Below are 25,304 nucleotides of genomic sequence, written 5' to 3' on the forward strand. Positions count from 1 at the left end.
TAGATCTCTGACTTAAATGCTACTGCACGACTTGTTGCACTGGGACCAGTAACAGCCCCTGGGCTAGTAGGTACTTATCCTCCCGGGAATTGGGTTTGCAGTATCTCAAAGAAGATGGATTCTTTGTCCGGTGCTCCTCTTTGGGGGACCTAGGCTCTTTGACCATCGTGCTTTTGAGAATCGGAGAAGGGTTTCGCACGATCGCAGATTATCATCAACGTTATTAGTGATTTATCGATCTCCTCCCTGCTGGACTATGGCGCAAGGGGGTTCCCTGCTGGGTGTGCTGGTCGAGAGCGTGGCCTCTGCAAGTGTTTCTGCATCGAGTGGGGACACCGAGTTGATTAGGAAGAAGGATGTGACGGCGGATCACGCCCTAGCCACCGCACGTACCTGGGCCAGAGCATACCCTAAGACGAAGTTGGGCTCACAGACTATTGACTTACCCTCTCTGCTTCAACCACTCCGGACTCACGGGCGAGTAAGATTTCCGGGGCTAATAGCGGCTGCGGTGCAAGTCATAGTCCCAAGACTATTATTACACCTTATTACCTACTATTTTCTTCAAGTATCAGTCGCTTTTCTTTTTCCTAGACCATTTATGCCCCAATCTGGAAGGATCCTCCTTCGGCGATTAGATAGATGCCGTGTGTTTTAGGTCTTACTGGAGCGTGGATCTGCGACATCATGGATCGAAGGCTAACCGATTGTCCATCATGATTACCGGGGGGTGGGGGGGGGGCTCGCCTCCCCCAGTCTTACCAGGGCAGAGTATCATAACGTCGATATTTACGGATTGCCACGCGCGCCCCAAAGTCGTACGTGACGGGCGCCGTTTGGTATCTAGGTACTCCGTAGTCCGGTACTATCCATTCTATCCTTGTTCCCCCCAAGATAGCTGAGATTCTCTGCTGGTCTCGTTCATTGGTGGGCCATTGGTTTGAACCGGGGTTCATCGCCGGATAACCCAACAATGTATCCAAGCGTCGAGGGTGCAGTCAGCCAGATGATTCCATGGGTCAATCAACTCAATGTATTATTATTATTATTATTATTATTATTATTATTATTATTTTTATTCTACGCCGGATGATCTCGACCAATTCACAGTGGCGTGTGTCAGCGTATTAAAACCGGCAAATCGCAGTAGCTTCGATACCCAGAGACGATGAGGGACGTGACCGTCTCATCGCACAGACGGCGGCCAATCGATCCCCGCGCAGGAGTCCCTCCATGTCAAGCTGGACGGACCTGGGATGAGTGACAGCTGCTGATTGGTGCGGCAGAGGAGAAGCGGTGTACGACCATCCAGGGAACACCAGGCGATGCTGATCCATCGCTGCGATAGGTACCTGTCCCCTTGAGCGGGCGTTTGGCCGGTTGCCGTCATCTCTTCACGACTCTCCAGCTCGGGGGCCTGAACCACTGGGCTGCCAAATATCACCCTCACGCTGGGTAGAATCCAGCCTTAGGGCCAGTTGTGGGGTATTCTATATGCTTCGCGAACCGCCGTACCGGCATACAGAGCTCAAGACAGGTCTCAGATGGGTCTGTTACGGCATAGGAACCAGGTAAAGCTGCCAGCGGTGGGGTAACCCTCATTGGAGTCTTGAAGGTAAAGATTCGATCACCGATGACTTTTCTCTGCCGAGATTCGTTCGAAATGATGGTGGTTACAGTCCCTACTGGCTACGATGATCCTCTCTGAATTGTTTAGGTACCGACCTAGTCGCTTGTTGGGTACTTACCCTGAGTCATCTTGCGAGACAACTTCGGAAGCTAATGAAGGCTACCACAGACCACTTACTATCTGAGGTCGGTAGGTGAACCTGGGTCTGCCAATTAGTAGAGGTACTCTCGGACTGTAAATATACCTAAATGAACCACTCTGGGGCAAATAATGGCGAACCCGGCTCTTCTGACGAATTTGTCTGTTCTGGAGCGAGAGATCAAGGCCCCCCCCTAGATGGTAATCTGGCTGAAGCTAACGATGAGAGTTCCTTTTAGCCTTGAATTGATGAATTAAGTCCGCGCGCTAGTTGGCCTGGCGGTCATGTTAAATGTGATTTGTTTCAGATTGGTTGCCAGTTGCCGCCACCGGGGCAGGGATCCTTGGAGTACAGTAAACGAGGTCGAAAATAGTATTAGGGAAGAGTTGAAGCAGGACATTTCAAACAGACATTGCCGTTTTTTTCTGGTGGTATACAATGGACTTGACCTTCTGCTATGTACTATGAAAGCCCACGTTCTACCTATGAGGTCATCGGCCAGATTCGTTTTCTCCGTACTCCGTACCGATTGAGAGATAACGTAATTTTACCCCCCACCGAGGGTTGGATCGCCTCACCTCAATACACTGCACAAAGTACTGTACCTACAGAATAATCCCTACCAACCAACGCTCTTAGTCATGGCCCCTATGCCCGATCGCTGCAGGTTCCGATCCGACTGTTATGAAACAGTAAGCGGGCGCTTTTCCCTTGGACTTACCTGCTGCACCGATGACCGACGTCTATTAGAATGGCCTTGCGTGTGATTTCCTCCCTGCTCCGTATCTAGTACTCAACACTAAGGTTCAATGTTATCCGGCCCTTGATCTCCCAAGGTCCAACAGTGATAAGCCCCGACAAGATCTGGAGGCGCACGTGATAGCATGGATGGTTCGATTCACTTATAGTGGATCACTCGATCAGTCTTTCGAGGCGTTTCGCCGCTCCCCCGCCAGGACTTTGTCCATGTTGCCGCCCGCTATTCGTCGTGCCTGACGATTCGTCGAATGGAAATCTCTCCGATGGGGAGGTTTGACTGCCAAGTGGCAACGCCTTCTAAAATTGCGGTCAGAGAAAGCCCACCGCCTCAGACATACGGTTTTTTCAAAGTCTTCTCCCCACATGCTGAACTGATCGGTCGTCGATGCTACCCATCTCCCAAGATGGGCACTTCTGGGTTCTAACTGCCCAGGATATGCGCAAAACGCGCCTAAGGCCAGTAGCAACTGGACTCCGCACACCTACTCCAGAAACCTGGTGCCAAAGATCCTGGCCTCGAATAATAGGTAAAAGACACTTATCTCTCTATGGACTGAACAGATTGTTGCCCAACCCCGCAAGCTACGGAGGTTAGCCGGCGTTGCAGCTAAGCGTGCATAGCTTGGTTCTGGAAAAGGGGATAGTGGTTCCCAATGAAGATACCGAACGTTTGGTGGTCAACTGTTCGACAGCTTCGTCTTTATGGTCATCATGAAATATCCAATATCTTCTTCGGATTATAGCATCATCTTCGGCTGCAGAAGTACATGCTAGCTGCTGCTTGTATGCCCGTCGTTTTGGGCGGCATTTCCTGGCACCTAACTGACAGTCAGGTCTACCTCCAGCGCTTCCACTACTGCAGCTATCTGCGATAGCTGGTGCTCTGTCACCATACAGCAGAGGAAGCTAGAATCTAACGGCACCTATTCTAGTATTCTAGTGCACTGTACCAATGCAATCCTTCGCGGGACCTCCGGATCTTACGCGGTTCCTTCGATGGTGTTCTGTCGAGCCCACTCCAGGGACGTCACGTATTCCCCTAATGTGCTTCGACAGTTTGGGGACGGCATTTTCCCTGCAGACACTGTGAGTTGTACAAGGGCACAGACGTGTTGACACCGCCGGCCTGTTCGTGCACTGGCAGTATCAACTATCTGTAAAGGCAATACCCTTACTGGATGTAGTTGGTACAATATTTCTCGATTTCACTCCTGATGGGCTAATCAGGCATTGTTGCCTTATGCAAAGATCAACCGATGATCAGAAGACATCAACCATCATGTATGGGATTGATATTCACGCATATCTTCGCAAGCGGCCTGCAATTATCTCTTCTACTTATGTTAGGCACCACTCATGTATGGTGGTAGGCTACCCGTACATGCGTTGCCGTCATGGACTATTATCAGATTAGCTCCACGAACTTGGCAATTACTATATCATTGCTGGTGCATAAATCATCCATTATGCGGCTCAATATGTCCCGGGATACAACCATTAATGCTAATCAACCCAACGATCTAAAGCTCTAGACGGGCTTTTTGTCTTGATCTCAAGCTCGCCGTGCAATCTTTTCGAAAACCGCCTGAGGGCCAACCGGGAGCTCGTATAACCACTTGCACCACCTATCATGTGCGTATGCCAGGGGGATTCGATGCTTGATATCTCGGTTGTCATATGATAGGTGACGGTATGGGCAGTTAACCAAGCATCCCATACCACCTTCTGACAATACCAGCCTGCCTGGCCTACTTGCACGTTCTGATGTTGCGGCTAGATTTAAAATGACCCACACAAAGCGATATTAATAACCTCACTGGGGAAATGCGAGGACGTATTCCATAGTCGACTTTCAAACTTCCTCTACATCCTCATGTATGGCCTAGTGTGGCAATTCCCTACCAGCCTACAGCCTGATATGCGCGCCGCGGTATGTAGCTGCGAACTTAAGCCTGAGAATGAGTTACCGGACGCATTCCGAAATCCTTGGGTGTTCATCTGGCAGAATTGCCTGCTTCATCTAATCATACTCTCAGTTCAGGCTGCTGTATCATAAACGGGACCACAGAAATCGAAATCAAAAGAAAGTAAGTGCATGGCGGCCTCAGACCACGCGAATATACCCTTTTACGTATACCCTTTGACGTATACCCTTTTACGTATACCCTTTGACGTTACATATTCGAAAAAGGCATATAGCGGGACCATCTTAGTTCTACCTATGATACCTTGATGAGGCGCGTGTCCAAGCCGAGAGCCTACATACTATGCAAGGAGCCTGAGAACCGCCTGGAAGGTCCCAGACAGATGATAACTCATGGTTGGATCAATTAATGTAAGTGGAGAGAATATATCATTTACTGCCTAAGCCCAGTCTGTTTCTAGAACAGGTTATGCCTCTATTGGTCCATGAGCACGATAGACTGAGGGAGGGGCTACAGACACACCTTTTTCACCCACTGCCTACTATGGTAGGAATAGCTTGCTTTCAAAGATAGCACAAATCCACCGCTTTCGATGTATTTATGTCTAAGGCCATGTATACGTGCCTCAGGCTGCTACATACAGAATTCTATGAGTATTGAGGCCCTAGATGAGATATTGAAGATATAAGGTTCTAAATAAGACCCTGATTGTGTGAGGCCTCTTTGTATATGATTCATGGCCTATGTAGAATCTTAGAAAGGTCCTTTCTGTACGGAATATACTGCTGATAACCTGCCTGGCAGCCTCCTAAGGAGGTAGACGGAGAGTGAAAAAGGTGTGTGCTTAGCATGGCTGCTGTGCCTGTAGCCCCTCCCTAGACTTAGTTTCCGCAAAATTCAGCGAATGGTTAACATTGTAGAATGACAGTAGGGCGTTTTAGATACTGGGGCAGCCAATCCAGTGCTAAACGGCTGTTGAACCGGTAGTACGAAGATGTCATGTTGACAGACAGTATCATAAGCCTTTTCGCGCTGTGTACCATTGGAAAGCATCTGTTGCACGAAGCTACGCCAATCAGCAAGCTATCCCTTTTGCTGACTGGTTACACATTACCCCGTAGCCTCGACATGGCATATCATGCAGCCCTGATCTGTTTCAAAGAGCAACACATTGTAAGCCCGAATTGCAATTACATGAGCCAACCCTCCTCAACCCCACAGACGACAGCCGCTGTGACTAGGGTTTGGCCTCAAGAATACGAATCTTGCAGTCATAAATCTCGAGCCCCTAATGTGAGCTGTTGTGATCCATGAGGATACGGGGTTTCTGTACGCCTGAGATTGTTACCATTTTCGAGAAAATTCTTTTGAGTCGAGGCCTGGTTTGGTAGGTTTTTCCTTATCGTCACCTTAGACTTTGAGACATAAAATCATGCGTTACAAGCAGGTAGTAAAAAATTGCAGGGAAATGTCTCCAAGTGTATAGGATACTATCAGCGAATAACCCCAAAACAAGAATTATATGCTGCAGTCCCTTTAGACATCTAGTGTCGAAACTGACCATGACTTTACCTCTTGCTGGAACCTATACGCATTAATGTGGCCGCCTAATCGCTCAGGTCTTAGTATAAATTCCCTCCACCTACATTGTCCCTGTATCTTTTATGGACGCATCGAGCTTTCCATACCGAGAACAACTCAAAAGCTGAACAAAGTTAGTCAATTAGAGACAGATAAATATGCCGACCTCTCTTGATGGGTCGTTAGCGGACATCCCAGCAGTTGCACCTTATCTGGCATTTTGTCTAGGTGCTCATAATGTCATTCGCCCATAGAAAATAAAGCAAAATACGCAGCTAGAATGAGATTGTTGCTGCGGAACACAGTCCCGGCTAGTCACTTATGTGGGGTATAGAGGGCCCAGGTGGGTTATCGTGTCTCTGAAGCCCTACCACCGGATCGTTCGAGATTTCATGTGGCAGTGTGCCCTCTACTGACTTAGGCAGATAAATAACGTTCTATCAGCTATACTGCTCGGCTTCAGACTTCGGGAGAGAGTGTTCATGGCAACAATGCCGAGTTGAACCTGGAGTCGCTTAATCCCGTCATGGGTCAGATTGGGGTCGATGGTGGGGCCCCGTGGGTCTGGACTGTGAAAGGTTCACTTGTCTATCAGTGAAGCCGACCAGGTCAGAGCTCAAGCGGTCAATTGTAGCCCGTATTCGACCAGACTTTTTCTCTCTCCCCACTCAGCCTTCCTGTCTGTCATCTCTTTCCCTCCATCGGTCTCTCGAGCCATCCACTAACTGTGCGTTTTGGTGGGCATAGATAGTATTCTTTCCAATCTGGCAATCGACGTCGTTATCAGCAGCGATCGCTTGGACATAATGCTACGATTACACAAACCACCAAGATACGTCCTCGCCAGCATATTATGCTCTTGCGGGGGACTGCTCTTTGGGTGAGAGCCTGGCCGTGGCCGAGCCACCTTGTGCAACATTGACGGCAGTTTATAGGATGGACACTGGTATTATTGGTCCCGTAACGGTCATGGACAGCTTCGTTTCACGGTTCGGCAGCGAATCCTCAGCCATCCACGGGTTGATCGTTTCATCTATCTTGATCCCGGCTGCAGTTTCGTCCTTCTTCGCGGGGTATTTGGCAGACAAATTGGGTAGACCCAAGGGTATTAGCATCGGTGTCCTTATCTTTGGGATTGGAGCAGCCCTGGAGGCGGCTGCTGTCCATATCGCAATGTTCGTTGTCGGACGTTGCATCGAGGGTATAGGCGAAGGCTTATATCTGGGCACGCTTGTGGTGTATGTGACAAGCCAGCTCTATGTCCCTCGATTTCTAACATATTAGCAGCTACATTTGCGAGATTTCTCCTCCTAGGGTCAGAGGCGCCTTGACAACCGGTCCCCAGTTGCTGATCACCTTGGGATTGACGGTCGGTTTCTTTACATGTTACGGTACTTCTCGGATAAATTCCTCTTTCTCATGGCGCACGCCATTTATAATCTTGGCTTGTCTTGCATTCACCTTCTCTGTGGCCTCGTTCATGTGGTTGACCCCCTCGCCAAGATGGCTGACACTCCACGGCCGCAAATCGGAAGCTACCGCAGCTTGGGATTACCTCGGAGTTAGCCAGGCTGAACGTGAAAAGGTTGAAATCGAACAGGACCAGGACAATAACACCCAGGTTATTGCGACCATCCCGAGCAGGGAGCGCGCCCCATCAATTTCACCACGCCAGGATAGACCAATGAAGCACAAGCTGTTCGACCTATTTTCCAAAGATGTACGAACACGCACCGCCTTGGCTGTCTTCCTCATGGGGATGCAGCAGCTCAGTGGAATTGATGGTGTGCTATATGTAGGGTCAGCTGCCATATTTCCTTACCATTCCTTACTGATGTTTGATATAGTATGCCCCTTTGCTCTTTGAGCAAGCAGGACTGGCTTCTTCAGACGCCAGTTTCTTTGCTTCTGGTATCTCTGCGATTGTTATCTTCGTCGTAACCATCCCCGCGCTCGTCTGGGCGGACAAGTGGGGCCGACGACACAGCATCATCTATGGCGGCATCGGGCTCAGCGTCACAATGTTCTTGATAGGAGGGCTTTATGCAGGAAATGCCGTACATAGCTCAACTGGCGCAGGCCGTTGGGTTGTTATTGTCTGCATATATATCTTTGCAGTCATATATTCCCTCAGTTGGGGGGTCGGCATAAAGATCTACGCAGCAGAGATTCAACCCCAAAGAACTCGCGCATCGGCAACCAGTCTGGCACATGGTAGCAATTGGGCTACCAACTTCCTGGTGGCATTGACAACACCGATCCTGTTGTCAAAAAGCAGCTTCGGCGCATACTTTCTCTTTGGTGGCTGTGCTTTGATCACGGTCTGTATCTGCACATTCTTCATGCCCGAGACGAAGGGACGGTCACTGGACGAGATCGAAGAGGCATTCAAATCCAAGTCGTTAGGGTCGAAGACTTTCCTGAAAGCTTTGCGTCCCGTCACAAAGTCAGCTTCGTGATACAGTGAGAAAGCTACTTCGGATTATTAGATCAGGGCCAGAAAAAGCAGAATTGGATGTTTCATGCACATGCCAGAAATACTGTGCAGCACACATGGTTGATAAGATAAGGCATCCCAACCGTATTCGGTTAGGAGAAACATTTGTAAGCTGCGTAGCAATCTAACTGTTCTAGGATAGCTTTCTATTACCTAAGCGCAATTCTGCCGAATTGGAATTTAGCCCGGATATTTCCCCTCGCTGATAAAGAAGAAATTGTGCCCGTCACCCCAGGATGCCGTGAAATTGCCCTACACCTTGACATCCGGCACACGGCAGTATCTAATTTCTCTTGGTGGACATCATCTTCGTCTGAACCGCGATGCCGCCTCGTAGAAGAGCGCCGATCTCTGCGGCCAATCTGCGATCTGCGCAACCTTCAGAGGCAAGTCTCATAGTGTTCCGCATCGTCCTGTCCAGGCGGATCGCCATGCTAACGGCTTTCAATAACTTAGGCCGCAGCATCTGCGAAGCCTGGAGCCACCGATCCCTCTTCTAAACGGAGACGCCCATCTCAGACTGCGCAGCCCTCCAAACCCGAACAGCCGCCCCCGCCACCAACTGCGGAGCAACAGCAGCAAGAACCGACAGAGGAGCATTCGCATTCGTCCTACCGCCACCGCGATCCATTCGATGCGCTTCTGCAGCCGTTCTACTATAACAAGTCCCTCACTGATCCGATCAATACCGCAAAAGACAAGTGGAACCTCCTGCCGGCGTTCCTCAAGGTCAAAGGATTGGTGAAGCAGCACATTGACTCATACAACTACCTCGTCGAAGTCCAGTTAAAGAAGATCGTGGAGTCCAGCTCCACGATTCGCAGCGATGTCGACCACACCTTCTACATCAAGTTTACCAACATTTACCTTGGTTTCCCGCGCCGTGCGGATGAGCCGCAGGATGCCCGGGCCGACTTCACGTATTCGACCGTATCCCCGCAAGAATGTCGCCTGCGTGATACAACGTACGCGGCCCCCATCCAGGTCGATTTCGAGTACGTTCGTGGTCGTCAAAGGGTCATGAGGAAGGGTGTTGCCATTGGCAGAATGCCGGTCATGCTGCGGAGTTCCAAATGTGTGTTGGCCAACAAGACGCCGGCGGAGATGTCCGTGTTGAACGAGTGTCCCTTGGATCCTGGTGGTTACTTCATTGTGAATGGAACTGAAAAGGTCATTCTTGTTCAAGAGCAGTTGAGCAAGAACAGAATTATCGTGGAAACAGACCCCAAGAAGGAGATCGTCCAGGCGTCTGTCACGAGGTGAGAACTTATGCGGATTTGGTTGTTGCAGACTATCATTCTGATACTTGGTTGCAGTTCTTCCAACGAGCGAAAGTCGAAGAGTTATATTGTCCTCAAGAAAGACAAGCTCTACGTGAAGCACAACGTGCTCAGCGAAGATATTCCCATTGTCATCCTCCTGAAAGCGATGGGTATCCACACCGACAAGGAGATGATGCTACTGGTCGCGGGTGTCGACAAGGTCTACCAGGAAGACTTCGCGATCAACTTCGAGGAAGCGATCAATTTGGGAATCTACACGCAGCAACAGGCCCTGGATTGGATCGGTTCACGGATTAAGATCAACCGCAAGCAGTCGCCGACCTACCGCCGAACCCATGTCCAAGAAGCTGTCGAGGCCATCGCTTCTGTCATTATCTCCCACATCGAAGTGAAGAACATGAACTTCCGGCCCAAGGCTATCTATGTTGCACACATGGCACGTCGTGTGCTCATGGCCAAGAACGATGCCACCCTGGTTGATGACCGTGATTATCTCGGAAACAAGCGTCTGGAACTGGCTGGTCAAATGCTGGCGTTGCTATTTGAGGATCTGTTCAAGAAGTTTTGCTTCGATATTAAGATGAACATTGACAAGGTTCTGAACAAGCGCAACCGTGCCGAGGCTTTCGATGCGTACAGTGTTATCACCATGCACAGCAATCACATCACCCAGGGTATGAACCGTGCTATCTCGACAGGCAATTGGAGTTTGAAGCGTTTCCGCATGGAGCGTGCTGGTGTGACACACGTGCTTAGTCGACTGAGTTATATTGCGGCACTGGGTATGATGACGCGTATTAGCAGTCAGTTCGAGAAGACGCGAAAAGTCAGTGGTCCTCGTGCGCTGCAGCCTTCACAGTTTGGTATGCTGTGTCCAGCAGATACTCCAGAAGGTGAGGCTTGTGGTCTCGTCAAGAACTTGGCACTCATGACCCATATCACCACGAACGACGAAGAGGGCCCCATCAGAAACTTGATCTTCATGCTAGGCGCCGAAGACATCCAGACCGTCGGTGGAAAGGAGCTCTATGGACCCGGATGTTACACGATCTCGATCAACGGTACGCCCACCGCGCTCACTCGTCGGCCGAAATACTTCCTGGACGCGTTCCGCCGACTGCGTCGCATGGGTCGGATTTCCGAGTTCGTCAGCATTTACATCAACCATCACCAGCGGGCTGTTCACATCGCGACTGACGATGGGCGGATTTGCAGACCGCTTATCGTGGTCGAAAAGGGTAAATCTTGCGTGAATACTCAGCATCTCGAGAAGTTGCGGGATGGATCGATGGAGTTCGACGACTTCCTTGCCCAGGGATTGGTCGAGTACCTTGATGTCAACGAAGAAAACGACTCGTTGATTGCCATCTATGAGAAAGACATCACCGATACAACGACTCACTTGGAGATCGAGCCGTTCACGGTTCTCGGTGCCGTCGCCGGTCTTATTCCTTACCCCCACCACAACCAGTCGCCCCGTAACACCTATCAATGTGCCATGGGTAAACAAGCTATTGGCGCGATCGCATCCAATCAATTCCTGCGTATCGATTCGATCCTGTATCTCATGGTGTACCCTCAGAAGCCTATGGTCAAGTCCCGCACGATCGAGCTGGTCAAGTATGACCAGCTTCCTGCCGGACAAAACGCCATTGTTGCCGTCATGAGTTACTCCGGATACGATATCGAGGATGCTCTGGTCTTGAACAAGGGATCGGTCGACCGTGGTTTCGGACGCTGCCAGGTGTTCCGCAAATATGTCACCAACCTTAAGAGTTACTCCAACGGCACCAAGGATCGCCTCAGCGGACCACAGTATGAGAACGATGCGCCGATCCGGAAGCATGCTCTCCTGGAGAGCGATGGTCTCGCTGCAGTTGGTGAGCAGGTCAACGCAGGCGAGGTCTACATCAACAAGTCTACCCCCGACCAGTCAATGGCTTCTGGGTTCCCCAGCTCCGACGCTGGTCGGCCCGTCTCGTACATGCCCACGCCCATGACCTACAAGCTTCCCGACCCCGCGTACATCGACAAGGTCATGGTCTCTGTAACTGAGAACGAAAACCAGCTCGTCAAGGTCCTCACTCGCCAGACCCGCCGTCCTGAAGTGGGCGACAAGTTCTCCTCCCGTCACGGACAAAAGGGTGTCGTCGGTATCATTGCTGACCAGGCCGACATGCCCTTCACCGACCTCGGCATCAACCCAGACATCATCATGAACCCTCACGGTTTCCCCTCTCGAATGACAGTCGGGAAAATGCTGGAGCTTGTGGCCGGTAAAGCCGGTGTGTTGGCCGGACACCATGGCTACGGAACCTGCTTCGGCGGCAGTCCCGTCCAGGAGATGTCCCAGATCCTTATCAACAACGGCTTCAGCTACGGTGGCAAAGACTATCTCACCTCGGGTATCACGGGCGAAGCCCTGCCCTTCTACGTCTTCACCGGTCCCATCTACTACCAGAAACTGAAGCACATGGTCCAAGACAAGATGCACTCGCGTGCCCGCGGTCCCCGCGCCATCCTCACCCGCCAGCCGACAGAAGGTCGTTCCCGCGACGGTGGTCTCCGTCTGGGAGAGATGGAACGTGATTGTCTGATCGCCTACGGTACCAGTCAGCTTCTGCTGGAGCGACTGATGATCTCCTCGGATCGACACGAGATCGACGTCTGCGAGCAGTGCGGTTTCATGGGCTACCTGAACTGGTGTCAACGCTGCAAGTCGTCCCGGAGCGTCGTCAAGATGGCGATCCCGTACGCCGCCAAACTCCTCATCCAGGAACTGATGAGTATGAACGTGACGGCGCGTCTGAAGCTCGATGACGAGTTCCCTGAAATGAAGGGACGGTGATCGTCTCCAATGGTGTATGGACCGAAAGAAATGATCATGTGAAATGGCAACCCAAATCTTACAGGCTGGATGAGAGAAAAGTTCGGGCGTTTCGAGGGGATATTATTTGATGTATATATCGGTTTGCATGCATAGCGCTCGGCGATCCGGTCGACTTTTGCTATAAACTATTAGTATCCAATTACTACTTTCCATATCTTAACTCTATTGCTAGAAATCCTCCTTTTAGCCTGTCTGTATACTACCACAATCATCTACCTCTCCCCCTCCCCATCAACACCTCCTACTCCTCCATCCACCCCCTCAACAACACTCCTCACCACCCCCCAATACCTCCCCCCATCCACCCTCATATGCGCCACATGCTCCGACCCCACAAACTTCTCCCTCCTCACACTCCCCAATCCCAACTCCTCCGCCTCATCCGCATGCTCCTCCACATCCCTCCACTCCACCAACCCATCTTCCTCCGAATACACATAACACCTTCTCCCCATTCCCTTCCCCACCAATTCTTTATCATTAATTCTCCTCCTCCCCAACCGTACCGCATCCTCCACCCCAAACACCCAAAACACCCCAAACATCACCCCCAACAACATCCCCAAGAGGACCTGCCCCACCACCCTCAGGAAAACATTCCCGGGCAAGATGAACGAAAACGCACGAAAGCCACCCCCTAGTGTGGGTTTTCCGGGAGCGCTGTCGATGATCAGGGAGGTGATGGGGAGGGCGTGGCCGGTTGTGTGGCGGTAGGCGGAGAGGAGGGTGGTGGTTGTGAAGATGCCGCCGTTGGAGAAGAGGTGGATGTGGATGTGGGTGCCTTGCTGTTCTTGATTCTTGGTCCGGGTTTGGTTCTGGAGGAGGAGGTAGTCGACGGCGGGTTGAAGGAGGGTTTGTTGGGTGGATGGGGATGGGGGGAGGAGGAAGTCCCGGGTGGTGCTGTGGAGGGTGAGGATGCGGGCGGTGGGATAGAGGGTTTGGTAGTGTTGGATGTATTTGGTGAGGGCGCGGGGGGGCGCGTTCATCCAGAAGGCAAGGAGGATGGTTTGGGGGGTTGTTGGTGTTGGTGGTGGTCCCTTTGTGAGTGGTGTGGTGGTGAGGGGGCGTAGGTGTAGATGGTTGGGGAGAGTTTGGTGGGTTTGGGGAGGGTGGTGGTCTTGTTGGTTGTGGTGGTGTTGGTGGTGGTTGGGGATGACATGGTGAGAGTGGTATGGTCTAGACCAAGTGTGGTGTTGTTATTTATGGGTTGGGTTGAGCTGAGGTGAGGATGGATAGATTTTGGGGGGGAAGAGGTGGTATTTATGTGGTTCTGGCTGGGCAGCCATGGTCATCAAGATAAACCAGGGTCATTGCATGAATGCACTAAAGTGGAATGAATCCTCTACCTACTACTATTCTTGGGGCAACGGAGATGTTCCTGGTGTATCTCAAAGCCAGTGCAGCCTCAGCGTGGAGCCCGGAGTGGTGTCCGGCCAACGTTGATTCGACATTCCGGGTGTGCTACTCTAGTGCCGCCTAGTGCTACGGCCGTTCCCCGTCCACAAGGATCGGCGAGGACATGGCCCACGCGGAAGGACTTGTCAAGTCGTGTGGGCATTGGATGTGGATCAAGCCAGAAGATCGAAACAGCCTCGTTAACGCCTGTCCCCGCTATGCTCTAAATTCCCATCCTGCCGTTTCGTGGTGCTTTCTATTACCCATCCGAGAAGACAAAGGAAAACGCATGGGCCTGCTGTCAGACAGGTTTGCGAATCAGCGTCCATTCAGCTTTAGCCATCATCGCCTTAGGTAGGGGTCGCGGAGCCGCTGGTGTCTTTCTTTTTGCCTCGTAAGGTCTGACCGGCCCCTTGAAAGCGAGGCTTATCACCCTCAACGACTTGTCCGCTCTCATCGCGCTTCCTCACTGGCTTGATCGCATATCCAAAGAATAGCTGGTTGGCGGGCAGTCGCAGAGGCTGCGGTCCATTCGTCTTACGCACGGGAGGGGGGTGCTGAGGGTTCGTGGTGCCCAGAGTCGGAGTAGATGCCTTCGGGGTGGGTGTTTTGCTTCCTTTCTTGGCGTTCAGACGCTGCCCCCCTGTTAAGAAGTTTGATGAGACTGCCCGAGCACCAGTTGCAGCGTCAGTCGACTCCGGGGCAATGGCGGCATAGTTGATAGACTGCGCCATGGTACCGTGGGGATGAAGGAGCCCACCAGAGGGCAGCTTCCCACTGACCCCGCTACGAGGCGTGCTGGTGCCACTGGGCCGTTGAGGCTCTTCGTAGCCCACCGGGGGTGCAAAGTCGACTTCTAAATCAGTCTCAAGCACCGAAATAGCATTCGTGTTGTTGGATGGTTTGGTTTCCAGCACCGCCATCTCGTAAACCTGGTCATTGTAGGCAAATGTAAAGACATCGCCCTTGGTCAGACAGGAGAAGTTCCGGAAAGCATTCTCCAAGACGGCTTTGGGGTCACTTATGTCGAGGAACGAGGTGGATTGGGCTTGGATCTTGATGAATTGGCCGGGCGGGAGGTCGGTCGACTTGACTTGTACGAGATCGCCAGGTTCCAGGAGGAGAGTTTGCATGAGCTGTAGAGAGAGCAACCTGTCAGTAACCACTGCATGGCATCTTGAGTGGTGAGAACCTTACCCAGAAGGGCAGATAGATCTTCCCCTCTTCCGCGATAAATTCCAACACACCGGCGTGCGTCAACCGTTCCCGTGCTCCGTTGTGAAGCTCAAACAACATCGGATACGTAATATGGAGCCGGGTTAGCTTGTCCAGAGCGCTGGGTGGCATGATGACTTTGCCGCCGTGGTTCACGTTTTCTCTCTCGGGGCCGGGCATCATGGCGACGGGATAGCAGCGGTAGTATTCATCGAAGCGACGAGTAGCTCCATGGCGAAACATGGAGCCACCCATAACTCCGTTCATGGGATCGTCATCCCAGTAGCCAGATCGGAACTGCAATGGTCAGCGTATCTTGATCGAAGTACTCGGCGCAGCCTAAGCGGGGAACGCACCATGATTGACTTGGGCTGGTAGCCTCTGGAACTGCTCAAAAAGGAGCCGACAAGCTTTGTAGTCGATCAGTGCCGTCTGGGTCTTAAGCCGAGTCGGTGGGAGGCAATCCGCTCCGCTGGTGAGTGGGCAAGCAAGCTTTAAGGGAGAGCTGAGCTGGTGAAGGTCAGGAACGGTCGGAGCGATCAGATCGCGGCGGCGGCAGGTAGCGACTCAGCAACAGTGACGCAAGAGCCTCCGCGGGGATTTTCCGAGCCGACCCCAGACAGCTCGGGATCCTCTCTCTCCTGCAACGCCCAAGATCTAGCGACCTTCGATGCAGGTAATTGAAACGGGGCTGGGGATTTTCTGATTAACCTGCATTTACCGTCCAGCTCCATGTCTGCCTCCCAACCACGCCCCAAGCGGGCTGGTGAAGATTACACCCGCACCCATCACCAGGAAGACGACGACCCGAACGGTGCTTCCTCCAAGAAGCCTCGCTTTGACCTACGGAATCCCTCTGCGCTCGCCCCCGATGCGCTTGAAGATGATGCAGTTCTAGACGCAGACGAGATCGGGCGCCGCGGGCAACAAGTCCGCCGCAAAGCCGTCAACCTCGATGGCTACGATTCGGACAGTGAAAATGAAGGCTTTTCTGCGCGCATCGAGGCCAAGTCAAAAGCGAGCAAAGAGAAGCACGACGCGGACGACGATGATATGTTTGCCGAGCTACAGGAGGATTTCGGTGCTGAAGATATTGATGCCGATGAAGCCTTGCGGAAGAACAAGAAAACGGTGCGATTCCTACGAGATGACGAGATCGAGGGACAAGTTGCTTCATCTAAAGGTGGCGGTACTGTGCGCGCAGATCTCCGGCAAGACGGCGAAGGCAACAATGAGGAGGGAGAAAGTGAAAGTGAAAGTGATGTGGGAGATGAGGAGCGCGCAAGACTTGACGAAGGACTGGACGAAGAGCTGGGCGCTGGCGCAAAGAAAAAGCATGCGCCTGTACTAGACGCCTTTAACATGCGCACGGAACAGGAGGAGGGCAGGTTCGATGACCAGGGTAACTACGTAAGGAAAGCAGTAGACCCGGATGCGGTCTATGACAGCTGGTTGGAGGGCGTGTCGAAGAAGGATATCCGTCGCGCCAAAGAGGCCGCTGAAAAGCGGGAGGAGGAAAGAAAAGAAAAGGACAGGCAAAATGACAGTGTACTAACTGGGGACGCCCTGAAGATCATTATCACTCACTTGGAACGAGGCGAGACGGTCCTGGAAGCACTGGCACGGATTGGCAAAGGCGCCCCGAGGAAACCGAAATGGCAGGCAAATCGCAACAAGAATCGGAAGAAGCAAACCGAATCTGCGGCCGAGGACACGGAAATGACCGAAGAAGATCCCAAGGAAGTAGCTAGAAAGCAAGCCATCGATGCCATCACAGGCGCGGCCGATATTCTCTTGACGAGAGGACAGGCGGAGATCTACGACACCGAGCGGGAGATGCTCACCAGGCAATACCGCCACGAGACCGGCGAGAACTGGGTTGATCCCCCCTCGGGGGAGTCAGGACCGAGTGAAGAAACCCCTGCAATGTGGGAGTTTCGTTGGTCTGACGCTCGTGACGGAGGCATCATACATGGGCCATATGACAGCGCGACAATGGAGTCATGGAAGAATGCGGGCTACTTCGGCGAAGGGGTTGAATTTCGAAGAACGACAGACACCGGCCAGTGGGGGAGCGAAGCAACATTTACATGACGATCGTGCAGCAGGCGGCTATACGTGTATACTAGCATCTAACAAATACCATCATCCACTGGGAAACATTAACCGCATCATTATCATTCGAGCCTAGGCTCTTTAAAGTTGAGACCCAAATATCGTAGCACCCACAACAGATGAAGTTTTGAAAAAGCGCCAGCATTATCATACATCAAGCAATCCATCTGGTAAACAAAAACCGAATAATGTGAAGAGAAACGGAAGATCGTTCCCCGTAGGCCTCGTACTCCATTTCTGCCTCTGCTGCCAGGAAGACACCGTCTGATCATGGCAGATGCTCCCTTCCCGCACCAAAGTCCTTCTAGAGCCCAATAGTGGCCTGGACTATGACAGCTCCATCAAGTCTCCGCTCGCAGCCGCAGTAAAGCTGACGGCGCCTTGATCGCCGATAAAGCGCTGCTCGTAGGCGTTGACGAATTTAACGCTGCGTGCAGGGTCGTAGAACAACCGGTAGCTGCGCTGGACGTCGTCAATGCTGACCTCCTTCGCCTTACGCTTCTGACTGAGGAGATGAGAGGTGGTGATGATATTGCTGGCATAACGGAGATTTGACTCCTGGCCAATCTTCGTGAGCAACGCCAGAGCGTCCGGAGAAAGGTCAATTTCTTCCTCCTGAGCGCGAATCGCCAGAATCTGCCGGATCTCATCAGCAGAGTAGGGCTGTGTGCTGACAATCACCACCCGGTCGAGGAAGTCCAAAGGCAGACCGTGCGGTGAGCTATATGTCGTGCCTCGAATCCGGGCGTGGCCGCGATTGCTAGCCATGATGACGATAGGTGCAAGCTCCGCCTCTAGAGCGCGATTGATATAAGAGTAACACTCAATGTCAAGCATGTGCACTTCATCAATGAAAAGGACGCCCGGAATAATTTCGGCCTTTCCTTCTTCCTTCCACTCTGCAACCTTGGTGTTAATCTGATCCCTCACTTCACTTCTGATTTCGCCGGTATCGCCGGAGAAGAGGGCCAAGAATCCTTGTGACCGTGAGTTGATGACATCAATCTCGTGAAGGCTCACAGTGTGTACGATTTCCTTGCGAATCTGGAGTTCACCCTCAGGGCATTGGACAAACTTGGTGTCCGCTCCCATCGCATCATAGTCGCGCGACCGAGCGTAAGAGCGTCCCAGCTTGGTTATCTTTCCCGAGGACTTGTCAATGGAGATAATGTCACCAGCCATCACTCGTTCTTTCGTCATCGAATCGATCATCTTGGTTCCCATGTCGTAGATCGTCTCCATATCGGTCGTCTTGATGGTGAGCTTGCCTTGCTTGTTTCCCTGAGAGAAAGAGTGAGGTCAGAAGCGTTTCACCATTAGCAGCGCATCCGCTTGATCACTTACACCAGTAACACTCCGATCAATCTGGATCTCGACCACTTCACCCTCGATGATCTCACTCTCTTCCTTGATCCGAACGCCGATCGATTTCCGGAAGGCTTGTGTGAGTGCCTCCGTCTTCGACATTTCCATTGAGAATATCTCCGAGGATGCGAGCATTGTGAAAGGAACATCGGGTCCGAGAGATTGCGCCATGCCCATGGCAATTGCTGTTTTACCTGTGCTGGGGGGACCGGCAATCAACAACGCGCGGCCAGCGATCTTGCCCTCCTTGACCATCTGCAAAATCACCGCGGCAGCTTTTCGCGCCTTCTCCTGGCCCACAAGCCCCTGGGAGGAGGCCCTGGGCTGCAAAGTGTCGGCATCTACCCCGAGTCCCCGAATGTGTGAGTGGGCAGCAATGAGGTTCAGGCCCCGGAGCTCCTTGGTCTCCGCGACGGTAGAAATTGGCTGTCGGGGATTAGCGGTGAAACCACGGCACATTCCATCAGTTCCAACTTACAGCAGCCATCGCGACAACTTGCAGATCGTGCAGACTTGGACAGATCGGGCGGAAGAGCAAGCGAGTCAGCAGGATGTTGGCCTGCCTGGTGGAGAGCGGATTGATTGCAGATCAAGGTGCGAGAGCAGAGCTGCTTGCCCCGAAGCCGCCTGAGTGGCCGCCCGGCAGAATGGAGGCTTCTCCTCTTTTCTGCCCCCCAATACTTGGCGCGTTTTTGGGCTGCTGCGCCAGGAAAACCCGTTTGTTGCTTGTTTGCTTGATTCGCATTCACTCCGGAGGACTCCGCATCTGGACTATATACGAGAGCGACACCTTTCACCCCCCTCCCGGTCATATCCTCTATTCCCTGTTGCCCGGTCGATGTCGCCATCGCTTCCTCCACGCTTGCCTCTTGCATTGCATTCCATTGCGCGGGCGACAGGTCAATCAAATGTAGGCAAATTTCCCTTTCGGGCCTGTCTCAATCACTTTTGCCTTTCTTCCATCGTCTAATCTGTCTCACCCCAGCCTCGCCTTTCCCCTCTTGACTCTCTCTCTCGATTGCATTCATCGTGCGTTACGCAAGGCACATGGGATGTTGTCAAATAACTGGATTTCATTGTCAGGCCCACTAAACTGGTGACATCGTGATATGGATCCAGACGCCGGTACTACGCGCGACCCCCGTCTCGCCAGTCGTTCGTCCAGACCGCCCCTGAACCGTCTCTCCTCCCTTCCATCCACTTCAGGCTCGCCCATTCGCGTCGCATCGGGCTCACAACCGTCTGGGAACATCTCGCCAGTTGACGCTCAGAATGCCACCACCGATCAATTTATACGAGGGGTCTCCGACTTGGTGCAGGCAGCCGTTATCGCTGCCAGCAGCCATTCCGAAAAGGAGAGGCTTCAAAAACGGAGGGACACAACAGAAAACCTACTAAAGAAAGCCAAATCCCACACCAGCTTCCCTTCTACCGCTGCCTTTTTCCAGCAATCACAGAAGGACGAAGAGGTCGATATCACCCGGGTCGATGATGCTCTCAAGAAACATGCCGCCCACTATAAGCAGCTGGAGAATGCTCTGCGGGCCAAATTCAGCTCGATCATTTCCTCGGACACTCCCAGAAATGAGGACAGACTCAATCATCTGCAACGCGACTTGCAATCGACGAGAACCGGCATGGGAAATACTAATAATGAGATCTCAAAGCTGCGTGATTATAATATCAATCTGGAAGGCAAAATGAAACTTCTCCAAGATAGGATGAGCACGCTGGACAAAACCGCAACAAGCCATGCGAGCACACTTAGCGCGCATCATAAACTCACGAAAGAGACCTCTGAGCGTATCACCAAGATAACTTCAGAGATAGAGACTGCGTCAGCCTCCAAAGAGAGACAGGACGAGTCCGCCGCGTTGAAGACGCACATCGACGAGTTAAGGACACAGGCATCAGACTTGGGTGTGAAAATCCGGTCTCTGCAGAAGTCCCAGCAGGAATCCTCTGACTCTTTTGATAAGGCCAGTAAGAGCATGGACGATCATCAAAAGAAGCATGATAGCCAGAGTATGGAGAACACCCGATCGCTAGCAGCGCTGAACGCGCGTTTAATCTCACTCGAACATAAGAATATTCAACCCTCTCCACCTGCTGAGGACGTTACTACAGGTCTATCGACCATGCTAAAAAAATTGGAATCCCGACTACAGAAGCTGGAGAGCGATTTCTCCACGCAGTATAAGCCCGACCCAACGTTGGGGACTAAACTTCAAGAGATGAAAGATGAGCATGCAACGCTACGGAAGATTCAGGAAATGAAGGACGACCTGCAATTCTCCGAGATGGAGGAACTGAAAAGGGCGTGGGAAACAGGCGCCCAAGAATTGGAGAAGATTCAGGCCAATCAGACGCGACTCGAAGAGGAGTTGAAGGGTTTGATCCAAAACCAAGCGATTCCAGCCGTGGTTCAGGAGCAGATCGCAGGACTTTCGACCGGGCTCCGCAATACGCAACATGTAGTTGAAACTGTGAGAGTCGGGTTGCAATCATTCGAAGCACGGTACAACAGTCTGTCAACAGATACCATTGTTAAAAACATGGTCGTAGCCATGCAAGAGATGTATCCCTCAACAGCGCAGTTGACAGAGCAGATCTCTATCATAAGAGGCTGGTTTGAACGAGAGATTCCCCCCATGAAAGCGACGGTGGAGCGTCTCCAATATATTTACGCGAACCATCGGGAAGAGTTACAGAAAGAAGTGGCTCTGCGCGTGGAGGAAGTGGCTCGCTTGAGAAGGGAGCATACCAACTTGTCGCAGTCCCTCGCCCCTGTTTGGGAGCGGCTTGCAGCCCAGAATCAGAACCGGTGGCTCACTGCAGATGATATGCGACAACTGCAAGGTGACCTAAACGCTCTGGAGGCTAAGTTAAAGGAGCACACGAGTAAATTTGACGGCTACTTGACGTCAATGAAGGCAGAAGAAAAGCTACTGGTCCAAAACCTCAACATGGACCGGGCCGATCTGCATAATCAGCTCAAAGCCCTAGCTGACGAGCAAGGGGCGCTGGCGAAACGATTCAATGATACTCGGAAGGACGGTGATCTGCAGAAACGAGTCAGCGCTCTAGCTGACAAGCAAGAAGATTTACTGAGGAAATACACTGGTTCACAGAAGGAAAATTGGCAAAGTCGATTTCAGGCCCTGTCTGACGAGCAGAAAGGCCTGGCAAAAAAAGTCTCCGATTCTCAGAAAAGCAACTTACCAGGTCAAGTCAAAGCTCTAGCAGACGAGCAGCAAACACTGGCAAGAAAAGTTGCTGAGATTCAGAGGGATGATCTGCAAAAGCAGGTCAAAGCCTTGGCCGATGAGCAACAGACACTGGTAAAAAAATTTTCCGATCCCCAGAGAAATGATAATCTGCATGGTCAACTCGAGTCTCTGTCTGGCAAGCTAGAATACCTGACAAACAGATTCTCTGAATATCAGAACGAGAATCTGCAAGATCGGGTCATAGCCCTAGCCGAGGAGCAGGAGAATTTAGCAAAGAGGTTCTCCGAATCTCAGAAAAGCAATTTGCAGAGTCAAGTTAAAGCTCTCCTTGATGAACAAAAAACTTTGGTTGAACGATTCGTCGATGCTCGTAAGGACCACGATCAGCTCAAAGCTTTGGTTGAGGCACAAGAAACCCTGGCAAAGAGATTGTCTGAAGCCCAGGCGAGTAACGAAGGTGACCTGAAGATGTTGAAGTCCTGCCCCGATGAGCTCAAGACAATGCTTGATCGTGTATGTCAGCTCGAAGACGCTACCATGGAGAAGTATCAGGGTTTGGTCGAAAAGAATAAGCTGTTCGAAAATTCCCTGTCGAGAAACCATAAGACTCTGAAGGACAGCTTCAATGATCTGGTGCGGAATGTCCAGCGCCGTGAACCTCCACTGCAACTTGAAGCTCCTCCGCAGGATGATAATACCAACACATTAAAGTGTGAGGATGAGGAGGGTGCGCAGGATGTACAGGATGTACAGGATGCGGAGGATGAGGAAGTGCAGAAAATGATGAACATAGCCGAAGCAACCCCAGCGCGTGCGCCACCGCAGAACAAGAAAAAAAGACCACGCCCGTCTACTCTATCTGATGAAGACCGTTCCAGCTTATCCCGAAATGGATCACCAAGATCCAATGCTGTGGCCTCCCCGGCGGGAACGGACGCAACGCCATCGACAGACACCAGGAAGAGCCGCAAAAGGAAGAAGAAGAACCGCAAGGGGCAAGCTGGAGGCCAAGGGATGCAGGCAGGAGGCACAATAGTCATTGATTAGGGGTGGTTTACCCCTGGGCGGCCGCCTTTTTGGAGCCATTGGCATCACGAGGTTACGAATGTTATGAATCCATCGCTAGCCAAAAGTTGGTTTTCTGCTGGATATCCCTATGCTTATTTTGCCTTTCTTCTTTCTCTTCTTCTTCTTCTTCTTCTTCTGCTGCCTTGTGGTTTAACATGGTCCCGGGCCTCCTCCTGTTTGATACTGTCAAAAATGTTCGCACATAAGTAATAATGTACATGCTCTGTGTTCTGTCTCGAGGTCTGTATGTATACAACACTAGATCAGTCCTGGCAAGGGAAGAACATAGCTCCAAGGCTTTCTATTGATTTCTTCAATTACTCATGTAACTCAATCCGCGTAGTATTACTGGCCAGATAGCACCTGATGAGGTCTTTTAGAGGTATTCAATAAAGCTCAATGGCGTTAAAAGATGCTTGACAGATCTCTTAAGAGGTACTTAACAAAGTCTTTTAGAAGATACTAAACGGAGTCCTTTTAGAGATACTCGACGGAGTTCTTTATATAGATATTTGAACAGCGCGCTGGTAATGCTGATTAAGACTCATCACAACGCCTTAAATTGGGGATCTTCCCACAGGCCAGAACCTAGTAGCAGCACTATGGAGCTTGTTGAAGAAACTTGACCACAGCTATAAGAACAACTCGTCAGTAAACCATCACGTCAATCCTCAATCGGAGCAAATTACAACTACTCACCTTGTCTGAAAGCCTCAGGGTTCTCCGAGATTAGCCAATGCCCTGCCTCCACATCCGCTATTTGAGCATTCGGGAAGAACTTCTTGATAGCAGGCACCGTGTCATCGCTCACGTATTCACTCTTCGTTCCCCTAACAAACAACGTAGGTCCATCGTACGAGACAGCGCCGGGTTCCCGGTAAGGGAAATCAGCCATAGCAGGCATTGCATTACCGAGGACGGCGAGCGGAACTCGGAATTTCATCGTTTGGTCCTCTTGCGAACGGACTAAGTTGGTAAGAAGGAATTGGCGGATAGGCAGAGACTACAGAGGAACATGTTAGTCAGGACCAGCACATTCAGAGCATAGTTGCTTACGCCCTCATAGCCCTTTAGGATCTCATCAGCCTCGGACTGTTTCGTCACATTCGCGGCTTCAACATGCTGCATGCCACGGACGTAGAGGCCGAAATCGCTCTTCAGGGGAGCATTGACGGGGGCGTTATCGACGGGCACAAGAGCCGAGACCAGCTTAGGTGAGTCAAGGGCGACGGTCATGGCGGCTTTGGCGCCCCTGTTGTGGAGGGGGGGTTAATTCATGGTTTGTTTTTCATAGATGTGTGCTGGTATGACGTACATCGAATGACCGATCAAGACACACTTTTCCAGCTTCAGCTGCTGGAGGAACTTGACCACGTCTTCGGCCATGGCGGTGTAGTTGTGTTCCTCGGAGTGGAAGGACTGGCCATGGTTTCGGAGATCCTGGGACGAGATGGGGTGTCAATTGGTGTTACTTTGTTCGAATTACGTCCTTGGATGGTCACACACCAGCGTGAAGATCTCACGGTTCAGATCACGTGCCAGAGCTCTAGGGAAGCGGTTAGTTTCTGGTTTTCAATTCGTCCGCGAAATGTTTGAAAAGGCTGGATTAAAGCATTGAAGGAAACACGCACTTGCTAATACCCCGATTGTTTTGCTTAGAGCCGAAAAGACCGTGCAGAAAGACGATGGGACTCTGGGTGGCTTCCGCTTTCTCCGGACCAAAGACCTGGTAGGACAGGTCTGCTCGGAGGCCTCGTGTTGTGGAGAATAGGCGTGCCCCTGAGGCGTTCCGGAAGGTTGCACGGATTGGAAACATGGTGGTGTCTGTGATGAGGCTATTTGGTACAACTCGATGGGTGGATTGCGGGCCTTATCTTGAGTTTGCTTTATTTAAGCATCGAGGATCAGCGATGTTGGGAATATGACTAAGCAGTGTTTTGCCGTTGTCCCGTCGGCTTAATGGGATTATCCTGCATTATCCGGGTTCTTGGCCGACAGGGATATAGATTGAGGGTATTTGCTTGGGGAATTGGATCGGATGTCTGGTCCGGAAGGTATTTTCATGTTGTGTTGTACCTGTGTGAGGGTGGTTGGGTGTGTTGGATGGTGGTTCAGGATGATGATCATCTTATCAGATCTTTGTCCCCAGAATATATCTTTCCATTGCATCATCGTTGTATGGATCGCCGGGTTATGGACCTCGGTCAATGGA

General features: G+C 51.5%; 8 protein-coding genes across 8 annotated transcripts; 4 read left to right on the top strand and 4 right to left on the bottom strand.

Moving 5' to 3' along the window:
• Positions 1-6,662: 6,662 nt before the first annotated feature.
• On the top strand, positions 6,663-8,493 carry BO94DRAFT_507637 (putative MFS sugar transporter; the record flags this gene model as incomplete). Its single annotated transcript, XM_025609625.1, has 5 exons — positions 6,663-6,713; positions 6,782-6,914; positions 6,970-7,272; positions 7,322-7,829; positions 7,882-8,493. Exons 2-5 carry the CDS (start codon positions 6,841-6,843, stop codon positions 8,491-8,493), a joined length of 1,497 nt encoding a protein of 498 aa, XP_025471664.1. The 5' UTR covers positions 6,663-6,713; positions 6,782-6,840.
• A 267-nt stretch (positions 8,494-8,760) lies between these two features.
• On the top strand, positions 8,761-12,855 carry BO94DRAFT_507641 (DNA-directed RNA polymerase III core subunit RET1). The gene is made up of 3 exons (XM_025609626.1): positions 8,761-8,917; positions 8,988-9,790; positions 9,848-12,855. Exons 1-3 carry the CDS (start codon positions 8,855-8,857, stop codon positions 12,660-12,662), a joined length of 3,681 nt encoding a protein of 1,226 aa, XP_025471665.1. The 5' UTR covers positions 8,761-8,854; the 3' UTR covers positions 12,663-12,855.
• Positions 12,856-12,976: 121 nt separating this feature from the next.
• On the bottom strand, positions 12,977-13,717 carry BO94DRAFT_447428 (TMEM53 family protein; the record flags this gene model as incomplete). Its single annotated transcript, XM_025607524.1, has 1 exon — positions 12,977-13,717. A coding segment is annotated over one exon (741 nt), but the record flags the coding sequence as incomplete, so codon positions are not given.
• A 732-nt stretch (positions 13,718-14,449) lies between these two features.
• BO94DRAFT_542194 (polyubiquitin-binding protein UFD1) lies at positions 14,450-15,673 on the bottom strand (the record flags this gene model as incomplete). Its single annotated transcript, XM_025613082.1, has 3 exons — positions 14,450-15,235; positions 15,297-15,611; positions 15,671-15,673. The coding sequence occupies 3 exons, from the start codon at positions 15,671-15,673 to the stop codon at positions 14,450-14,452; spliced, it is 1,104 nt and encodes a 367-aa protein (XP_025471667.1).
• Positions 15,674-15,964: 291 nt separating this feature from the next.
• Positions 15,965-17,474, top strand: BO94DRAFT_530804 (GYF domain-containing protein). Its single transcript, XM_025610755.1, has one exon. It carries the CDS (start codon positions 16,047-16,049, stop codon positions 17,406-17,408), a length of 1,362 nt encoding a protein of 453 aa, XP_025471668.1. The 5' UTR covers positions 15,965-16,046; the 3' UTR covers positions 17,409-17,474.
• rvb2 (RuvB family ATP-dependent DNA helicase reptin) lies at positions 17,450-19,366 on the bottom strand. Its single transcript, XM_025614302.1, has 3 exons — positions 19,273-19,366; positions 18,774-19,220; positions 17,450-18,710 (listed from the first exon to the last, which is right to left on the bottom strand). The coding sequence occupies exons 1-3, from the start codon at positions 19,279-19,281 to the stop codon at positions 17,757-17,759; spliced, it is 1,410 nt and encodes a 469-aa protein (XP_025471669.1). The 5' UTR covers positions 19,282-19,366; the 3' UTR covers positions 17,450-17,756.
• Positions 19,367-19,903: 537 nt separating this feature from the next.
• BO94DRAFT_552898 (uncharacterized protein) lies at positions 19,904-23,071 on the top strand (the record flags this gene model as incomplete). The annotated part of the gene is made up of 3 exons (XM_025613625.1): positions 19,904-21,988; positions 22,286-22,302; positions 22,324-23,071. The coding sequence occupies 3 exons, from the start codon at positions 19,904-19,906 to the stop codon at positions 23,069-23,071; spliced, it is 2,850 nt and encodes a 949-aa protein (XP_025471670.1).
• Positions 23,072-23,267: 196 nt separating this feature from the next.
• On the bottom strand, positions 23,268-25,233 carry BO94DRAFT_507654 (putative alpha/beta hydrolase). The gene is made up of 6 exons (XM_025609627.1): positions 24,724-25,233; positions 24,599-24,638; positions 24,408-24,532; positions 24,149-24,344; positions 23,792-24,095; positions 23,268-23,724 (listed from the first exon to the last, which is right to left on the bottom strand). Exons 1-6 carry the CDS (start codon positions 24,906-24,908, stop codon positions 23,693-23,695), a joined length of 882 nt encoding a protein of 293 aa, XP_025471671.1. The 5' UTR covers positions 24,909-25,233; the 3' UTR covers positions 23,268-23,692.
• Between the last annotated feature and the right edge of the window lie 71 nt (positions 25,234-25,304).

The sequence above is a fragment of the Aspergillus sclerotioniger genome (assembly GCF_003184525.1).
Source record: "Aspergillus sclerotioniger CBS 115572 chromosome Unknown BO94scaffold_3, whole genome shotgun sequence".
Classification (NCBI taxonomy): domain Eukaryota; kingdom Fungi; phylum Ascomycota; class Eurotiomycetes; order Eurotiales; family Aspergillaceae; genus Aspergillus; species Aspergillus sclerotioniger.

What these genes read in the sequence shown, in the direction of transcription:
- BO94DRAFT_530804 (XM_025610755.1), top strand. Translation starts at nt 16,047, where the DNA reads ATGTCTGCCTCCCAACCACGCCCCAAGCGGGCTGGTGAAGATTACACC.
- rvb2 (XM_025614302.1), bottom strand. An exon ending in TTGATCGGAGTGTTACTGGT is followed by an intron (nt 18,711 to 18,773) that starts GTAAGTGATCAA and finishes TCTTTCTCTCAG; the next exon opens with GGAAACAAGCAAGGCAAGCT.
- BO94DRAFT_507641 (XM_025609626.1), top strand. Translation starts at nt 8,855, where the DNA reads ATGCCGCCTCGTAGAAGAGCGCCGATCTCTGCGGCCAATCTGCGATCT. An exon ending in GATCTGCGCAACCTTCAGAG is followed by an intron (nt 8,918 to 8,987) that starts GCAAGTCTCATA and finishes TCAATAACTTAG; the next exon opens with GCCGCAGCATCTGCGAAGCC. An exon ending in GTCCAGGCGTCTGTCACGAG is followed by an intron (nt 9,791 to 9,847) that starts GTGAGAACTTAT and finishes ACTTGGTTGCAG; the next exon opens with TTCTTCCAACGAGCGAAAGT.
- BO94DRAFT_507654 (XM_025609627.1), bottom strand. Translation starts at nt 24,908, where the DNA reads ATGTTTCCAATCCGTGCAACCTTCCGGAACGCCTCAGGGGCACGCCTA. An exon ending in GTCTTGATCGGTCATTCGAT is followed by an intron (nt 24,345 to 24,407) that starts GTACGTCATACC and finishes CCTCCACAACAG; the next exon opens with GGGCGCCAAAGCCGCCATGA. An exon ending in TCCTAAAGGGCTATGAGGGC is followed by an intron (nt 24,096 to 24,148) that starts GTAAGCAACTAT and finishes GTTCCTCTGTAG; the next exon opens with TCTCTGCCTATCCGCCAATT.